We start from the raw sequence: 17,522 nt of genomic DNA, 5'->3' as shown, positions 1-17,522 counted from the left end.
GGGGCGGTAAGACCCCAAAGCATCAAGTGGGCACCCGGGCTTAGGGAGAATAATAACGTGTGCCCTGTTATGTGAGTCTCCGGGAGGAGTAACACCTCGGAGTCCCATAAAGTATTGTTGTAGAGAAGCTAGTGCCGGGGGGTCCAATAACTTATAGAATTCGGGGCCGAAGCCATCTGGGCCCGGAGTTTTGGCCAGCTTGAGCTTTTTAATAGCAGTCTGCAGTTCTTCTCCTAGAATAGGACTATTAAGGGCATGGCATTGATTGTCCGTCAAAGTAGGTAGACAGAGGCCCTGAAAGAAACGATCACTAGCAGTTTTGTCATAAGGTTGCGCGGTGTATAGGTCAGTGTAGAATTGCACGAATTGTTCCGTGACGGCCGAGTGAGTAACATGCGTAACGCCTCGTTTATCTTTAATAGAAGTAATGATATGACGGGTTTTGTGTGGGCGCACCAAGTTAGCTAGCAATCTCCCCGTTTTATCCCCCCAGCGGTAAAGTTTGTATTTGTAACAGTAGATATTATGGTTAGCCCTTTGATCTAACAGGAGGTTAATTCTTTGCTTGACGTCACTCATGGCCTGTTTGGATACGTCGTCCAGACGAGAGATATGAAGAGAGCGAAGGCTGGCAAGGTCTCGCGACAGAGCCAAGAGTTCCCCGTCCCGCTTTTTGTTCAGGGACGCCGTGTAGACCAGTATGTGACCTCGCATGACCGCTTTAGCCGCCTCCCAGTAGACAACGGGGTCCACATCTGTTGGTGAATTAGTATTATGGAACTCCTCCCACCGTTTTTGAAAGAATTCTCGAAACTCCGCATCCTTGTAAAGGAATGAGGACATCCGCCAGATACGCCCCTCGGCCTGAGACCCGAAATGTAAGTCAAGGCTGAGCAGAGCATGATCAGATACAAGAGGTGGTAAGAGGTTCGAGGCCGATAGGTTCGGAAATAGAGAGGCTGAGATTAGAAAATAGTCAATGCGCGAATGAGACATGTGAGGGTGAGAGTAAAAAGAGAAATCAAGTTCAGTGGGGTGTAGCGTGCGCCAAGCGTCCAACAATCCCAGCTCTTTAATAAGGAAGTTTACTCCCCTAGTGAAGTGGCCCCTTGGTACCGGCCTGGCCGGCCTACGATCCCACTGGGGGTTTGCAATAAAATTAAAATCGCCTCCCATGATGACCGGTTGAGGCATGAGGGGTGCCAAATGACCCACCACTGAGGTGAAGAAAGCGTGAGAGTAAGTGTTAGGGGCGTAAATATTGCATAAAATTAGTGGTTTGCCCCATAGTTCACCTACCAGAATGAGAAACCTCCCATTGGGGTCATCAATTTGGCTGTGCATGTGAAAGGGTATATTCTTATGTATGAGGATAGCCACTCCGAATTTCCGATTAGTAAATGGGGCCGAGTGTACCTGACCCACCCAGCCCCTACGCAGTTTCCCATGCTCCCCAGAGCTCAGATGGGTCTCCTGTAAGAATGCTATGTTAGTGTGTTCACGCTTAAGATATGCTAAGATTTTTGTACGCTTAATGAATCCCATCTACATTCAGTGATTTAACATGAAATTGTACCATTGAACTTACAGATATGCATATAGTATACAGTAAATGACCATAGAACGAGCGGTGGAGGCCGTCCCAGCCAATGCCTCCACTCACTCATGAAATACCGATGTAACTTGCTCAGGCTATAATAGTGACTTAGAAAAACCCATACAGTCATCCAGACAACCTGCAGACATACCCCACACACAAACCCGATTCATACCCACATACAATCTTCCATTCAAGCTCACCCATCCCCCCCCCCCCCCCCGTCTCTTCCCTCCCCCAAACCCCAGCATGGAAGGCCATGCTAATACCAGAAAATACAGGAAACAGCTCCGGGCCATGCCCTCAGAGGATAAGAACAATAACGCATAGAAAACTTAGTGAGCATGCTGCGTGCTCTGGTGAAGCACTTAAAGAACAATTTAAGCATCCATTCCCTATCAGCATCGATGGCAAATTGTACAAGTAGCGTAGCAGTTGCCGGTATCTCTTCACCTGACCTCTCAAGGAAATTTGTCAAATCCAAACTATCAGCAGTCAAATTCTGCTGGTTTGGTTTTTGAGCAGATACTCTGGTTGGTAAATAATATATTTTAGTGAGAGGCGGATAGGAGGTTTCGGGAACTTTCAAGACTTCTTTCAAGTACTTTTTAAATGTATTCTGCGCTGAAGTAAGTGGTAGTTTTGGAAAATTAATAATCCGAAGATTGCTTCTTCTAGTCATATTTTCCAACATTTCCACCTTAAAATTAAGGTTTCCACTATCTCTTACCCAGACCGAAGCCTGGGACTCTACTGTTTTTAATCTAGTTCCATGTCCATCCACTTTATTTTCAACGCTGGATATCCTATTTTTCATTTCCAAATTTTCAGACACAACAGAGATATAACGTGTAGTAAGTTGCTGCATTTGGGTTCCCAAAGAGATTTGTAAACTAGATATTGCTTCCCAAATTGTCTCCATATTGAAAACCTTGGGTCTCTGCATTGGTATCAGTTCAGAACCCAGATCCACTGATGAAAAAGTACCTGGAACCTCAGCAGGCGATGAACTCAATGTCAGGAAATCCTGAGGCAATTTCTGTTCCAGCTCCTCCGAGTGCTCTGATAGTAAATTTAGCTTCACCGCTCCTCCTGCTGAGCCGACTTCCGATCTCAGCAGGTCAGGAGAGGGAACACCCTGGGACATTCTCTCCACCGTCGGCTGGTCAAACGCCCCCGAACAACTCGGAGGACTTCGATCTTCCGTCGACTGGTCAAACACCCCCGGACGACTCGGAGGACTTCGCTCTTCCGGGGTTATTGATGTTGCCTCGAAGGAGAGCTGTAACGCTTCAGCAGGCGTGTCTCTCCCAGCTGAGAAAACCTCCGGCTGTGTTGGCGTCCCTCGCTGAAGAAAAGCGTCCATCGGGCCCGATGCTGCTGGCGAGGATTCACTGGGAAAAACCCGCAATTTCGATTTGCGTTTCACCATAGCAAAGGTAAGAGCAGCCCGGGAACTTCCGTGGCGTCTAACTCCAGCCACCCGCGGCCATCTTCCTTAAGCCACTCCCCTTGTCTCATCAACCAGACTCTTATTGTAGACCCTACTCACCCGGTGTCTTTGTATTTTGATGCATGTGTGTTATTTGATGTTGCTCAAGGTAATGGTACTGCTTCTAATACAGTTTTGTGTGGCTCCCTAGATTGGCAGCGTTATTATACCAAATGTGCTAAGTATATATGTCTGTATAACCTGATGCCTTTTAAGCAATGCCCCTATGAGGAAACCCTCACTAATGGTGGAGCCTGTCCTTTATGGGAATGTGTCTCGTGAGCTTCTTTCAATAACCCACACAAATATCCCCCTAATACCCTTGTGTACTACAGGTCACTGCAATCCCATGGTTTTCACTATCACTGACCCACATAACTGGAATGCTAATGTCCAAGTCCAGAAGGCCAGAGGCCTCATGGCATTGTATATTGATGGTAAAGGGCGAGACCCAGGTACTGTTAAATATGTTCATATTGTATCCCGTCCCCGTGCTTCTCTCCATCACTCTGATGTGTTTCCCCCATTTTATGAAAATATGAAAGTGGATATTGACATTCCTGTAATCACTAGAAATCTATTTGTGCAGTTTGCTGAAACTATAGGCCAGACTCTTAACGTTAGTAATTGTTTTGTCTGTGGTGGGACCAGTATGGGAGAACAGTGGCCATGGGAGGCAAAGCAGCTGGACATGTTAAACCTGACTCCACAGAACCTCACTTTCACGTCAGCCCCACGACCCCCACGCTGGGCCTTACGGACTTCCATTATTGCTTCCCACTGTCTTCAGCGAATCGGGTGCCCCTTCAGTGTCCAGGCTGGACACCTCAAGTGCTCATCCCTGAGGTCTTTCAACACCTCCACCGTTGTCTGGGATCTCTGGCCTGCCAACAGTACTTTCAATCTGCCAGGCCATCCCCTTCAGAAACTGCTCAATGGAACTTCCTATGACCGATGGCCAGCTCTTGATGGTCGATATTGGCTCTGCAGCCTGTTTGCTTACTCTTGGTTGCCTGCTAACTGGACTGGTACATGTGTACTCAGCATGATCTGTCCTAGCTTCGTCCTGTTACTGCTGGCCGAAGGCGAACGCCCGGGAGCCCCTGTATTCAACACTAGGGGTCACCAAAAGCGGTCTGCACTCTCCAACCCCTTACAGATCGGAAAATGGGGTAACGACTGGCCTGCAGAACGGATCATCGCTGTTTATGGCCCTGCTACGTGGGCCGAAGATGGCTCCTGCAGTTATCGGACCCCTGTCTATATGCTTAACCGCATAATTCGCATGCAGGCTGTTCTTGAGCTCATTACCAATGAGACTGCTTGTGCCCTGTCTACCATTGGCAAGGCCAATGCTAAAATGCGCACTGCTATCTATCAGAACCACTAGCCCTAGACTATTTGCTGGCTGCTGAAGGTGGTTCCTGAGGCAAATTCAACATCTCCAACCTCTGCCTTGAACTTGATGATGATGGTAAAGTGATCAAGGAAGTTGTGGATCGCATCACCAAACTGGCCCATGTTCCTGTCCAAATCTGGTGTGGCCTCGCTGCAGACTGACTCTCTAGCACCTTCGGTTCCTGGTTACCTTCTGGCTCTGCTCTGAAGACCATCCTACTGATTGCCATTCTGTCCTCCCTGCTCCTTTGCTTCCTGCCCTGCCTAGTCCCTGTGATCATGAAACTGCTTGACCGCACAGTCGATTCTGCAGTCAACCGATCTACTGCTGCCTGTCCCTTGCCCTCTCCCAATACCGCCCTGTTTCTACAGCTGATCCGGACCTTCCTCCTTCTTAAATTTTGTCAGACTCGTCTTCTCCTCCTTTTGACTAGCCTGAAAGGGGAGACTGAAGGAGTTTGGGACTGGTTTCCCTAAAATCTGAACTAAGTTATCTCTTTATCAAGGATGCTGGCTTGTGTTTAATCATAGCATCTGACTTAACTGCCTTATCTCACATATTAATCTGCCTGCACTATGTGCCTTAGCCGCGTCCTGCTTGTGCTGAAAACATGACCATATATGTATTTTGCCCTCCTGGACATGTAATAATAAAAACTGCATGGCTTAGAGATATTAGAGTTGCTCCCTATAGGACTATAAGGCTACCCCCTGAACTAATAGTTTTCAAGTAAGCTGGAGACTCGAACATCAAGGCCAAAAGAATTGCCAGAATGGATTCTCTTTCCCACATGATTGGACTAGAGACTCCGTTCTGTGAATTCAAATAACAGACGAGGAAAAGCCATTTAAAAACAAATGGTTTATTGACAGAGCTTCCACAGTCTGGGAAGAGCGAGCCCTCAAAATGTCAGTACTCTTCAAAGAGAAAAAACAAGGCAAACAGATTTATATTCTATGTGACATCATTTGTAATAATTATGCTTTAGAATACAATGGCACAGTTGATCACATGACTTCCTTTCCAAAAATGCCTTACGTCAATGTTAACATTAAAAGTCCATTCTGTTAAGTTTTTAAACCCAGCAGGTGGCAGTGTTTCACTTTTCTTCCTAAATCAGTTTTGATCTTTGATGTTTCCAAGTATCAATCATGTCAGTACAAAGCCCTACTTCCTGCAGACACATCTTAACTTCTGTATGACCTTCAAAGTGTAGTATTGTATTTTCTAATCTATAAGAAACAGATTCTCTGTAAAACACCCAAATTTCCTGTTCCTCTGAGAACCTTATCCCCATGGATGTATGTGAAGAATGGTACATAAATCTATGTCTCTTAAGAGTCACAAAATCAACCTTCTGAACTTCCTAGCATTAGCTGAAATGTAGAATCAGCAATTTAAACCTTTCAGTCCTTAATTACAAATGCCTCAGACTGTGTCACTATAGATCAGTGGTCTCAAACTCGCCAGGTACTATTTTGAGGCCCTTGGTATGTTTATCATAATCTCAAAAGTAAACTAAAACAGTCTCTTGATATGTCTCTTTAGCTATAAATTACAATATTATTATTAAAACTTAGCCAAAAGGAAAGATTTATAAACTATAAAGAGTTTTACCTCATGCAAAATTGTCATTTCTTTAATAAGACATAAATTATTTTTTTCTGAGAAACCTCCAAGTACCTACAAATCCAAAATGTGGCCCTGCAAAGGGTTTGAGTTTGAGACCACTGCTATAGATCCATCTGAATCCCAAATCTTTAATAGACACCTTATTTTAATTCATTCTCAACCTCAATTTTCTGTGACACCTTATCCATCGCACCTGTAAGTTTCAGAAATTCCTCAACAATAGTAAATGCAGGCTTAGGACCAATGTATGTCAAGAATTTGTAGCAAAATTAGCAAAAGGAAAATTGTATCTAGCATCCACCTGACTTAGACAGGAAACATCCTGTTTTTGAACACTTCTGAGGAAAAACTTTACTGCACAAAAGTCTATCGTATATATGCTGAATAAAATAAATACCTGTTACTTTCTTCACGCTGACCTGAACACCGGCTGAGAAGCAGGCAAAAGGCAGAGAGGAAGTAAGGAGACTTCAGGAGCGAGGCAGGAGACAAAAGGCAGGGAATAGAAGCGAGCCAGATCAGGGGCAGCGGCGAGAGTTAGCTCTGCCCACCCACGCGTCAGTGAGGTCAGAGCCCAAACTCCCCCTTGATAGGGGCAGAGCCAACGGCGTGCAGCCGTTCGGCATGCAGCGAAGGTGAGCAGCAAAGGCGCTCGCCTTAGCGAGAGCGCCTTTGCGAAGGGCCAAGTCGCTACACCCAGGGACACCAGGGAAGGACAGCAAGAAGGCAGAGAGAGAGAGGACACGAGCAGCAGACAGAAAGAGAGAGAGAGAGGACACGAGCAGCAGCAGAGGACACTAACAGCAGGCAGAGAGAAAGAGAGAGAGGACACCAGCAGCAGGCAGAGAGAGAGGACACAAAGCAGTTACAGAGGGCACTTACAGGTCACACGTAATCTGTTAACTGTTATCTTAAAGTAGGAACGACAATGGAAGTAGAGGGAAGGCTGAAGATGAGCTTTCCAGTGTTCTGCACAGACTGTCATATGTATGACTACCTCCCCTCGGGGAGACAGTCATATGTATGCGGTCGGTGTCAGGAGCTGAAAAGCTTGAAGAAAGAAGTCAAGCGACTTGAAGACAAGATACAAGAGCTAGAAGGACTTTACACCACCGAGGACCCAACCGGGACAGCTGAGGACTTCATGAGTGAGAGACACATTGAGGAGGAAGTCAAGGAACTTGAGAAATTCATTGAGGAAGCATACAGGAAAAGGGTGGAAGAGAACGACCTTCAGATGAAAGATGGAGTTACACCAACACCAATATGGAAGGGAGAACAAGAAGCAGATGACTTCATAGAAGACACCCACAAAGGAATACCACATGAGAGGGAAGAACTGGCTATTCGATGCCCAGAAGAAAGAGTGCAGCACACCGAGGACATTGACCTGAGACTGAAGTGAAAAATGAAGAAAGGAAAGTCAGCGATCCTAGTGGGAGACTCAATCCTGAGGCATGTGGACAGCCACATTGCAGGAGGGAGAGAGGATCGACTGGTGACCTGCCTCCCAGGAGCGAGAACAAAGGTCATCGTAGACAAAATTGGGAAGATCCTGGAAGGAGCAGAGACAGAAGAGACCGCAGTAATGATCCACATCGGGACGAATGATGTCAGTAGGAGAGACTACAGGAGAAGCACTCTGATAGAACAGTTCAAGATCCTGGGAACGAAGCTGAAGATGAGGACCCAGAAGATAGCGTTCTCAGAGATCCTACCAGTACCGAGGGCAGATGTGAAGAGGCAAGAGAAACTACAATCAATAAATGCGTGGATGAGGAAATGGTGTGAAGAAGAAGGTTTCTACTTCGTGAGGAACTGGACAATGTTCTGGGGCAAGAGCAAGCTCTACAGGAGAGATGGACTGCACCTAAGCACGGCGGGAACTAGACTTCTAGCAAACAAAGTCAGGAGAGGAATAGAACAGACTTTAAACTAAGAAGAAGGGGAAAGCCGACAGTTGACCAAGTGTCGATGATTCGGAAGAAGGTATCCCATGAAGATACTGAGGGGAAAAAAGACTGGGAAGAAACAAGGGACAAATTACAGGAGTCGACTAACCCAAAAGAGGAGGTTAGGAAGATTGTAACAAAAGAAAAAAAAACTAAGGACCGAAGCACAAGGAAAGAAAATGAAGATAAGGAAATATCAGGATCTAAATTGCGTATATACTAATGTAAGGAGCCTAAGAAATAAAATGGGGGAATTAGAAATCATGGCCAATGCAGAGGACATAGACATTATTGAAACATGGTGGAATGAGGAAAACAAATGGGATATAGCACTGCCGGGATACAAGCTCTATCGCAAGGACAGATCAGGCCAGAAAGGTGGTGGAATAGCCCTATACATAAAAGAAAGCATACAATCGACAAGAATGGACACAGCAGAGACGACCAACAAGCTGGAATCGCTATGGGTTAAAATACCGGGAAGGAAAGGGCCTGAAATAAAGCTGGGCTTATACTATCGTCCACCCGGGCAAACTGGAGATATCGATGAAGAAATGGAAGCCGAGATGAAGCGATAATGTAAAAGCAGTAACACAGTTATTATGGGAGACTTCAACTACCCCGGGATAGACTGGAGTCTTGGAAGTTCAAGATGCGCTAGGGAGACAGAATTTCTGGAGGCTACACAAGATTGTTTCATGGAGCAGCTTGTTTGAGAACCTACGAGAGGAAATGCCACTCTGGATTTAATCCTAAATGGGTTAAGAGGACCTGCAAAGGAAGTAGAAGTAGTGGGACTGTTGGGAAACAGCGATCACAATATGATCAAGTTCAAGGTTGAGATTGGAATACCGAAAGGAAAGAGAACCATAGCGACAACCTTTAACTTCAGAAAAGGAAACTATGAAGCAATGAGGGAAATGGTAAGGAAGAAACTTAGGAACACTTCCAGGAACTGGAAAACGGTAGAAAATGCCTGGTCTTTTTTCAGGGACATGGTGAGCGAGGCGCAAAATCTGTATATCCCCAGATTCAGAAAGGGGTGCAAAAAGAGTCGAACAAAAGACCCGGTGTGGATAACTAAAATAGTGAAGGAAGCGATAGGAAATAAGAAAAATTCATTCAAGAAATGGAAAAAGGAAAAAACTGAGGAGAACTGGAAAGAGCACAGAAAGTATCAAAAGGAATGTCACCGTGTGATTCGAAAAGCCAAAAGAGAGTATGAAGAGAGGCTAGCCAGGGAAGCACGAAATTTCAAACCGTTCTTTAGATATGTTAAAGGGAAGCAGCCGGCTAGGGAGGAGGTGGGACCGCTGGACGACGGAGACAGGAAGGGTGTGGTGAAGGAGGAGAAAGAAGTAGCAGAAAGACTTAACGTGTTCTTTTCGTCCGTATTTACAAATAAAGGCACATCCAACATACCGGAACCCGATCAATTCTTCAATGGAGATCAAGCAGAAAAATTAACATCCATGGAAGTGAGCCTTGAAGATGTACGCAGGCAGATTGAAAAATTAAAAACGGACAAATCCTCGGGTCCGGATGGAATCCATCCAAGGGTTCTGAAGGAACTAAAGGAGGAAATAGTGGAACTACTGCAGCAAATTTACAATCTATCTCTGAAAACAGGCATGATCCCGGAGGAGTGGAAGATAGCCAACGTTACACCCATCTTTAAAAAGGGATCAAGAGGTGACCTGGGAAACTACAGACCGATGAGTCTGACCTCTGTTCCGGGGAAAATGGCGGAAGCACTGATAAAAGAAAACATTGATGAACATTTTGAAAGAAACGAACTTCTGATAACCAGCCAACATGGTTTCTGCAAGGGGAGATCGTGCCTAACGAACTTATTGCACTTCTTCGAAGGAATTAACAAACGGATGGACAAAGGAGACCCCATAGACATCATATATCTAGATTTCCAAAAAGCCTTTGACAAGGTGCCCCATGAACGCCTACTCCAGAAACTGAAGAACCATGGGGTGGAAGGAGACGTACATAGATGGATCAGAAACTGGTTGGCGGGTAGGAGTGAAGGGCCACTACTCGGACTGGAGGAGGGTAACAAGTGGGGTCCCGCAGGGCTCGGTGCTTGGGCCGCTGCTATTTAATATATTCATAAATGATCTAGAATCAGGGACAAAGTGTGAGATAATAAAATTTGCAGACGACACCAAACTATTTAGTTGAGCTCGGACTAAAGAGGACTGCGAAAAATCGCAAAGGGACTTGAACAAACTAGGAGAATGGGCGACGAGATGGCAGATGAAGTTCAATGTTGAGAAATGTAAAGTATTACATGTGGGAAGCAGAAATCTGAGGTACAACTATACGATGGGAGGGATGTTAGTGAAAGAGAGTACCCAAGAAAGGGACTTGGGGGTAATGGTGGACATGACAATGAAGCCAACGGCACAGTGCGCAGCGGCCGCTAAGAGAGCGAATAGAATGCTAGTTATAATCAAGAAGGGTATTACTACCAGAATGAAAGAAGTTATCCTGCCGTTGTATCGGGCGATGGTGCGCCCGCATCTGGAGTACTGTGTCCAATATTGGTCGCCGTACCTTAAGAAAGACATGGCGTTACTAGAGAGGGTTCAGAGGAGGGCGACACGTCTGATAAAAGGGATGGAAAATCTTTCATACGCTGAGAGATTGGAGAAACTGGGACTCTTTCCCCTGGAGAAGAGGAGACTTAGAGGGGATATGATAGAGACTTACAAGATCTTGAAGGGCATAGAGAGAGTAGAGAGGGACAAATTCTTCAAACTTTCGAAAAATAAAAGAACAAGAGGGCATTCGGAGAAATTGAAAGGGGACAGATTCAAAACAAATGCTAGGAAGTTCTTCTTTACTCAACGTGTGGTAGATACCTGGAATGCGCTTCCAGAGGACATAATAGGGCAGAGTACGGTATTGGGGTTCAAGAAAGGATTGGACATTTTCCTACTAGAAAAGGGGATAGAAGTGTATAGATAGAAGAGTACTGTGCAGGTCCTGGACCTGTTGGGCCGCCGCGTGAGCGGACTGCTGGGCGCGATGGACCTCGGGTCTGACCCAGCGGAGGCAATGCTTATGTTCTTATGTCTCTGATTATTGTGGCTGTCCAAGTGACCTTTTACAGACAGAAGAGACAGAGGGGGAGAGTCCCTGAGGAAGAACAGGGATGCAAGATCATAACAGACGAAGGAGAGAGAGGGAGACATGTTGCCAAAAGGGGTGGAGAAGAGAGGAAGAAATGTTGGACTCATGGAGAGACAGAGAGAGATGTTGGTTTGGGAGAGAATGAGGTCCAGAGGAGATGAAGCATGCAGGAGGCAGAAAGAAAGAAATGTTGGATGCACAGTCAGAAGGAAGTCCAACCAGAAACTAATTAAATCACCAGACAACAAAAGTAGGGAAAATTATTTTATTTCCAATTTAGTGATCAAAATGTGTCAGTTTTGAGAATATATAATCTGCTGTCTATATTTTGAACTAAATTTGTCTATTTCTATAGTTGTAACTGATTGCATATCTGCCTTGACCTCTTTGAAACCCCCCCAAATGTGAATGATAATTAACATTTTCTCAGCATACAGTGCGCTTTGTGAGTTTTTTTCAATTTTGTGGTTACCATTATAATAATAACATTATTCTTGTATACCGCCATACCCAGAAGAGTTCTAGGCGGTTCACATCAATTAAACAGAGTTACAAGTGGATCACAACAGTTAAACAAAGTAACAAGCGGTTCGGGCCGAGTTGATCAAAGTTGCCAGGGGGGAAGGGGGAAGGTAGTGAGGGGGGGGAGGTTTGTTTAGTTAGGAGGGGCATTAGGATCCTGGTCTTGGAAGAGGTGGGTTTTGAGCATTTTTCTAAAGCCGAGGTAGTTGGGGGCCTTGAGGGCCATTTGGGATAGCCATGGGTTTAGCTCGCGGCTTGGAAGGCAAAGGTTTTGTCCAGGAATTTTTTGGAGTGGCATAGTTTTAGGGAGGGGTAGGCGAAGAGTTGAATTCTGCGGGAGTTCTTGATGTTATGATTCAGGAGGAAGTGAGGAATGATGTAGCTTGGGGATAAACCAAACACTGTTTTATAGCAAAAGCAGGCGAATTTGAATAGGACTCTGGATTCCAGTGGAAGCCAGTGGAGTTTATGGTAGAAAGGGGTGACGTGTTCCCATTTTTTCAGGCCGAATATGAGGCGGACAGCGGTGTTTTGGATCATTTTGAGTCTCCTGATGGTTTTTTTTGTGGAGCTCAAGTAAATGATATTGCAGTAGTCTAGTATGCTGAGGATGGAGGATTGAACTAGTAGGCGGAATGAAGTGTCGTCAAAGTATTTTTTTATGGTGCGAAGTTTCCAAAGCACCAAGATGCTTTTTCTGACTGTGATGTCAGTGTGTTTATCAAGGGATAGATGTTTGTCCAGTGTGATTCCCAGTATTTTTAAGATTTGTTCGAGGGGGAAGACGGACCCCTTTACTTGAATTGTGGTGTCTTTTATTTTGTCTTTGGGGACACTAGGAAGAATTTTGTTTTGTCCGGATTTAGTTTTAGTCTGTAGGATAGCATCCAGTGTTCTATCTGGTTGAGTATGCTTGAAAGAGAGGTGAGGAGCTCTGGTGTGAAGCTGGTTAGCGGGATGACTATAGTGATGTCATCTGCATAGATAAAGAATTTAAGCTTAAGGCTTTGCAGAAGGTTTCCTAGGGATGCTAGGTAGACATTGAACAGGGTGGGGGACAGGGGGGAGCCCTGTGGCACGCCACAGGAGTTATCCCAGCTTTATGAGAAAGTGTCATTCTTAAATACCCTGTATGATCTGTTCCGTAGGAACCCGTGGAACCAGTTAAGGACCTGGCCGGAGATGCCTATGTAGGCGAGGCAGTCTAGGAGAATGTTGTGGTCGACTAGGTCGAATGCACTGCTTAGGTCTAGTTGTACAATCAAGGCACTGGAGCCTTGGCTGAAGAGTGTGTGTAGGTGGTCTAGGAGAGAGGCTATGATGGTTTCAGTGCTGTGGTAGGAGCGAAAACCTGATTGATTGTCATTTAGGATATTGAATTTTTCTAGATAAGTGGTAAGTTTGGCGTTTACCACCCCTTCTGCTATTTTGGTGAATAGCGGGATGCTAGCGATCGGTCTGTAGTTGGACGGGGCATTGGGTGGTTCTTTCATGTTTTTTATGATTGGAGTGATTGAGATGTGGCCCTGTTCTGCTGGGAAGCTGCCGGTGGATAGTAGGAGGTTTACCCATGCCAACATATTTGCTTTAAAGTGGATTGGAGCTGTTTTCATAACGTTAGGGGGGCAGGTGTCTAGTCTACAGAAGGAATTGGTATATTTGTTGAAGTATTTATTGAAGGTTTGCCAGTCGATAGTTGTGAATTGATCCCACTTTAGGTCCATTCTGGACCCTGGGTCAGGAATGGACCTGTCCTTGTCTAGGAGGGTTGGACAGTCCCCGTGGGGGTTGGCTGGGGCAGTTATCGATGATCTTAGTTTCTGTATTTTGGAGGTAAAGAAGTCTGCTAGGGTGTTAGCGGTTAATGTGGGTTCTTCATCGCGGTTGTTTGTGAGTGTCTCGAGATTGTAGAGGTCATTGACCAGTATTAATTGTGACATTTCCGATTTTGTGGGCATAGAACTTTTTTCGTTTATCCTTGGTTTGGTTTTTGTAATTTTTTAGTTTGAGTCTCCATGCTACTCTGTGCTCTTGGGATCCAGATTTAATCCATTGCCTTTCTGATTTTCTGAGATCCCTCTTTGCCTGTAGTATGAATTGATAAGATTATATTGTGTGTACGTGAAAAATGAATGGAAGAAATTGCATTACAATTAGTACTATTATAATGGGGGTGGGGTCAGGGGCAGAGCTTGGGCTGGGGTACTTGGTTGGTATTTGTTAGACTTAGGGTGTACTTAGCTTGAAGAAGTTGAGAAACACTGGTCTAGGTGACTATGGAGTTCACTCAGAAAGGGTCTCTTTTACAAAGCCACAATAGCTATTCTCCCATGGCAAATGCACCAGAGTCCATTCAATTCCTATGGGCTTCAGTACATTTGCTGTGGCAGAATTGCTATTGCAGGATGAAAAGCATTGACTGATTCAACATGAGTTTGAAGTTGGTTGAATACCACTCTCTCAAGTATGGTAGTTTTGAAAGAAATGAAAGGTTTGATACTGGCCAGTAGTTATTTGGAATAAGAGGATCTGCATTACTGTTTTTCAAGGGTGGCTTAAATGCTACTGGAACACTGCCTAAGTGTCAAACCTTAAAAAAGGAAGTCATATTGAGCATTGGAAAATAATTAATAATGATTAACTAATAAAAATAGTGCACATTTAATTTTCTCCACCACCAAATTTCCCCTTCCTGCCTCACCCCACCCAGCTATTTTTTCGTGCCACCCGGCTGGCAAAAATTTCTAGGGAGAACACTGGTCAAATGACTTCAAGTGGAGAAGGTTTGCCATCCAGTGTGATCTTTGATACTTTCTTCTTGGCCACTGTTGGAACAGCATACTAGGCTTGATGGACCTGTGGTCTGTCCCAGTTTGGCAGCTTTTATGTTCTCTTATGCTCTTTCTCCAGGATAGTCTGGTGGAGCTCATCTTAGATAATATTGTAATGGTATGTTAAGAGTGATTAAGATTTGAAAAGACACACATGTTCATCCCTTTCACTCCATTTAAACAATGATGAAAGTCTCCAAATTCTGTGATACTGCAGTAATGGCCTTAAAATGTGATCTTTGCTATGGAATTGACTAGGCCCTGTGTAATCACTGTGGGGAAACTTGGAACCAACTTGAAATAGAATCAGGAGATGACATTTCTTTCTTCCTCACCTGCACCAATCTCAGTTTGTCAATAAGAAGAGAGGGAAAGTGTTGCATCTGTCTGCATCTTTCTGCTTTGCTGCTTTTTAGTGAGGGTGCCATTTTTTTTTTTTTAACTATGGGGGTGGAGACACCATAGTATTACATTGTTCAGTGTGACCCTCTAGCCTCAAGCAACAGAGGACAATGCTAATATTTACTATTCTACTGTCATACGGAGATTAGAGCATATGGGATTGGAGGGAATGTGTAAGTGAGATCAGAAATGGTGCCAGAAGAAAGAGTGGACGAGGGGAGTGGATGGAGGAGATTGGAGTAGGACTGCAGGCATATAAATTTTAGGCATGTCAGAGCCAATTTAACCAATATTCTTTAGCAGAATCTGTGTGCTCAGGTACCATTGTAGAATATGCGTTCTCCATGCTGCATTGTTGTGCGTAAAAGGAGGTGCCCACTTATAGGATTGCCCACTAAATATATTGTTAGTCAAATAAAAAAGTATTGTGTTATATGGTTTTTGTTTTTCTTTTATTTCCATGTATTCAGATAGATTGACATGGGAAACCACACAATTTTTATAGCATATAAAAGTATAGATGTGATTATATGGGTTTGTGTGTTTATTTGTTTGTGTGTTAGTACTGCTGCATTCTGAGAATCCAGTTAGACCAGTGTCTCGCAAACTTTCCGGCTGGCGGCACTCTAAATCCAGTGCCTTGGTCGGATGGCACCCGGAAGTGCGTGGACGTTGCCATGATGTCACACGCCAACGTCTGGTCATATGCATAGCCCATCTGGCCGCGACTCGCTTCAGTGGAGGAATCCGGGAGGTGCGGGGAGAGGAGGAGAGTCATCTGTGCCGGCTGACTTCCTACAAAACGTACATATCACCGCAAGAGGCACGTCCTTAAGTAGTCAGCCGGCGTGGATGACTGGTCTCCTCGCTAGTGTGTCGTAGCACACCTGAAATATCAGGAGACATATTGGTGTGCTGCAGCACGCAGTTTGCGATACACTGAGTTAGACATTGACTCAGCCACAGCATATCAGGGTGGTTCTGCTTTCTGAAACATTTTTGTCAATGTCAAATTTGTTTTTCAGAGAAAATTGAAAGGACTGTAGAAATTGAGGCCTCAACAGTAGAAATAGAGGAAAGGGGGGTAAAGCTGCGTCTTACAGTTGTAGATACCCCAGGATATGGAGATGCTATTAACTGCCAGGACTGGTATGTACTATCCATTCTTTTATTTTTCTATGGGAAGTTTCATATTAAAACACCCTGGGTGTAGATTTGGGAACAATATCTGTATATTTTATCACCAAAAGTGTGGTGAATGCTTGGAGAGCTTTCCAGAGGAAATGACAGAGAAAATAATTGTGGAATTAAAAAAAATAAAAAGATATAAAACACATGGGATACCTAGTGGTAAGAAGATGGGAATTGAGGCATTGGAGTAGCCTACAGAGTGAATTACAACCCTAAAACCAGTAGATCTATGAGAAAGCTTTAAGGGGAAACCTGCAAACCCTAAAAGAACAATGGTATTACTTTAATCAGTGAGGGATCAGCAAAAAAGGATTCAATATAGGAATTGTGTTCATCTTCCTATGTGAATAAACTGCTAGACAGACCAATTTTGGTATTTGTTTTTCACCCTTTACTATGTTACTATGCAAAAACATCCAGAGAACAAAAATACTACGTGCTGTTTTGAAGTCTACGCTATGATTTTCACATACATCCACATAAAGCACTTACAAATATATGCAAAAGGACAAGTGGAGAAAAACAGACCTCAATCTTTTGGCTCAAAAACACTAAGAAAGTGCAAAACGAGCCACTATCATTACAGGTGCTGAAAATAACTCCACTTAGGCAGACAGAGTGGAGGAAGCAGAGTTAGCAAGGAGATGAGAGGAGCGGACCGAGCAGAGTCGAGGGGAAGAGATGAGAGATAACTCCGCCTACCCCCTGACGTCACTAGCCAAACTCCCCCATATAAGGAGAGGAGCTAATGGCAAGGAACTCATTGGGGACAGCACTCAGGCCAGCCGTAGGAAGTTAGGTAGAGCTGAGCCTAGCTAAACCCAGGCACATGGCAGTACAGAGGAGCGGAGGAAGCTGTGAGAGAAAAAGAAAGGAGTAGAGCGGAGATCGGAGCAGAGTAGAGCGGAGGAAGCAGAGAGAGATTTAGCAAGGAGTAGAGCGGAGGAAACAGAGAGAGATTTTAGCAAGGAGTAGAGCGGAGCTAGCAAAGAGGAGCGGAGAGTAGAGAGCTGCACAGGAACGGGGACGACGGGGATCCCGCAGGTTCCCCCTTTGGGTCATGGGGATCCCGTGGGGTTGCCCCCTAGGGTCGCGGGGATCCCGTGGGGATGCCCCCTAGGGTCGTGGGGATTTCGTGGGGATGCCTCCTAGGGTCGCGGGGTTCCTGTGGGTTGTGGATCATGGATGCACTTGAGCCGCGTCTTCTTTTCCCTACCTGCCCTGCCGCAGCACACAGTGGACCGGAAATCTTCCACGATGTCAGCGTTGACGTCGGAGGGAGGGCTTAAGCAAAGCCCTCCCTCCCTCCGAAGTCAGCGCTGACATCGTGAAGACTTCCAGTCCGCTGTGTTGCGGC

At 45.0% G+C, this 17,522-nt stretch overlaps 1 protein-coding gene across 1 annotated transcript in view; it reads left to right on the top strand.

The window, feature by feature from the left end:
* SEPTIN2 (septin 2) overlaps positions 1–17,522 on the top strand; it is a 493,452-nt gene that overhangs the window by 224,552 nt on the left and 251,378 nt on the right. Inside the window, exon 4 of the mRNA XM_033957764.1 lies at positions 16,000–16,123. Coding sequence (XP_033813655.1) covers positions 16,000–16,123 — 124 coding nt within the window. The remainder of the gene's footprint in view (positions 1–15,999; positions 16,124–17,522) is intronic.

Source organism: Geotrypetes seraphini, chromosome 9 (assembly GCF_902459505.1).
Source record: "Geotrypetes seraphini chromosome 9, aGeoSer1.1, whole genome shotgun sequence".
Lineage (NCBI taxonomy): Eukaryota > Metazoa > Chordata > Amphibia > Gymnophiona > Dermophiidae > Geotrypetes > Geotrypetes seraphini.
Note: the sequence above shows the minus strand (reverse complement) of the source record. Positions and strands in the feature narration are given on the sequence as shown.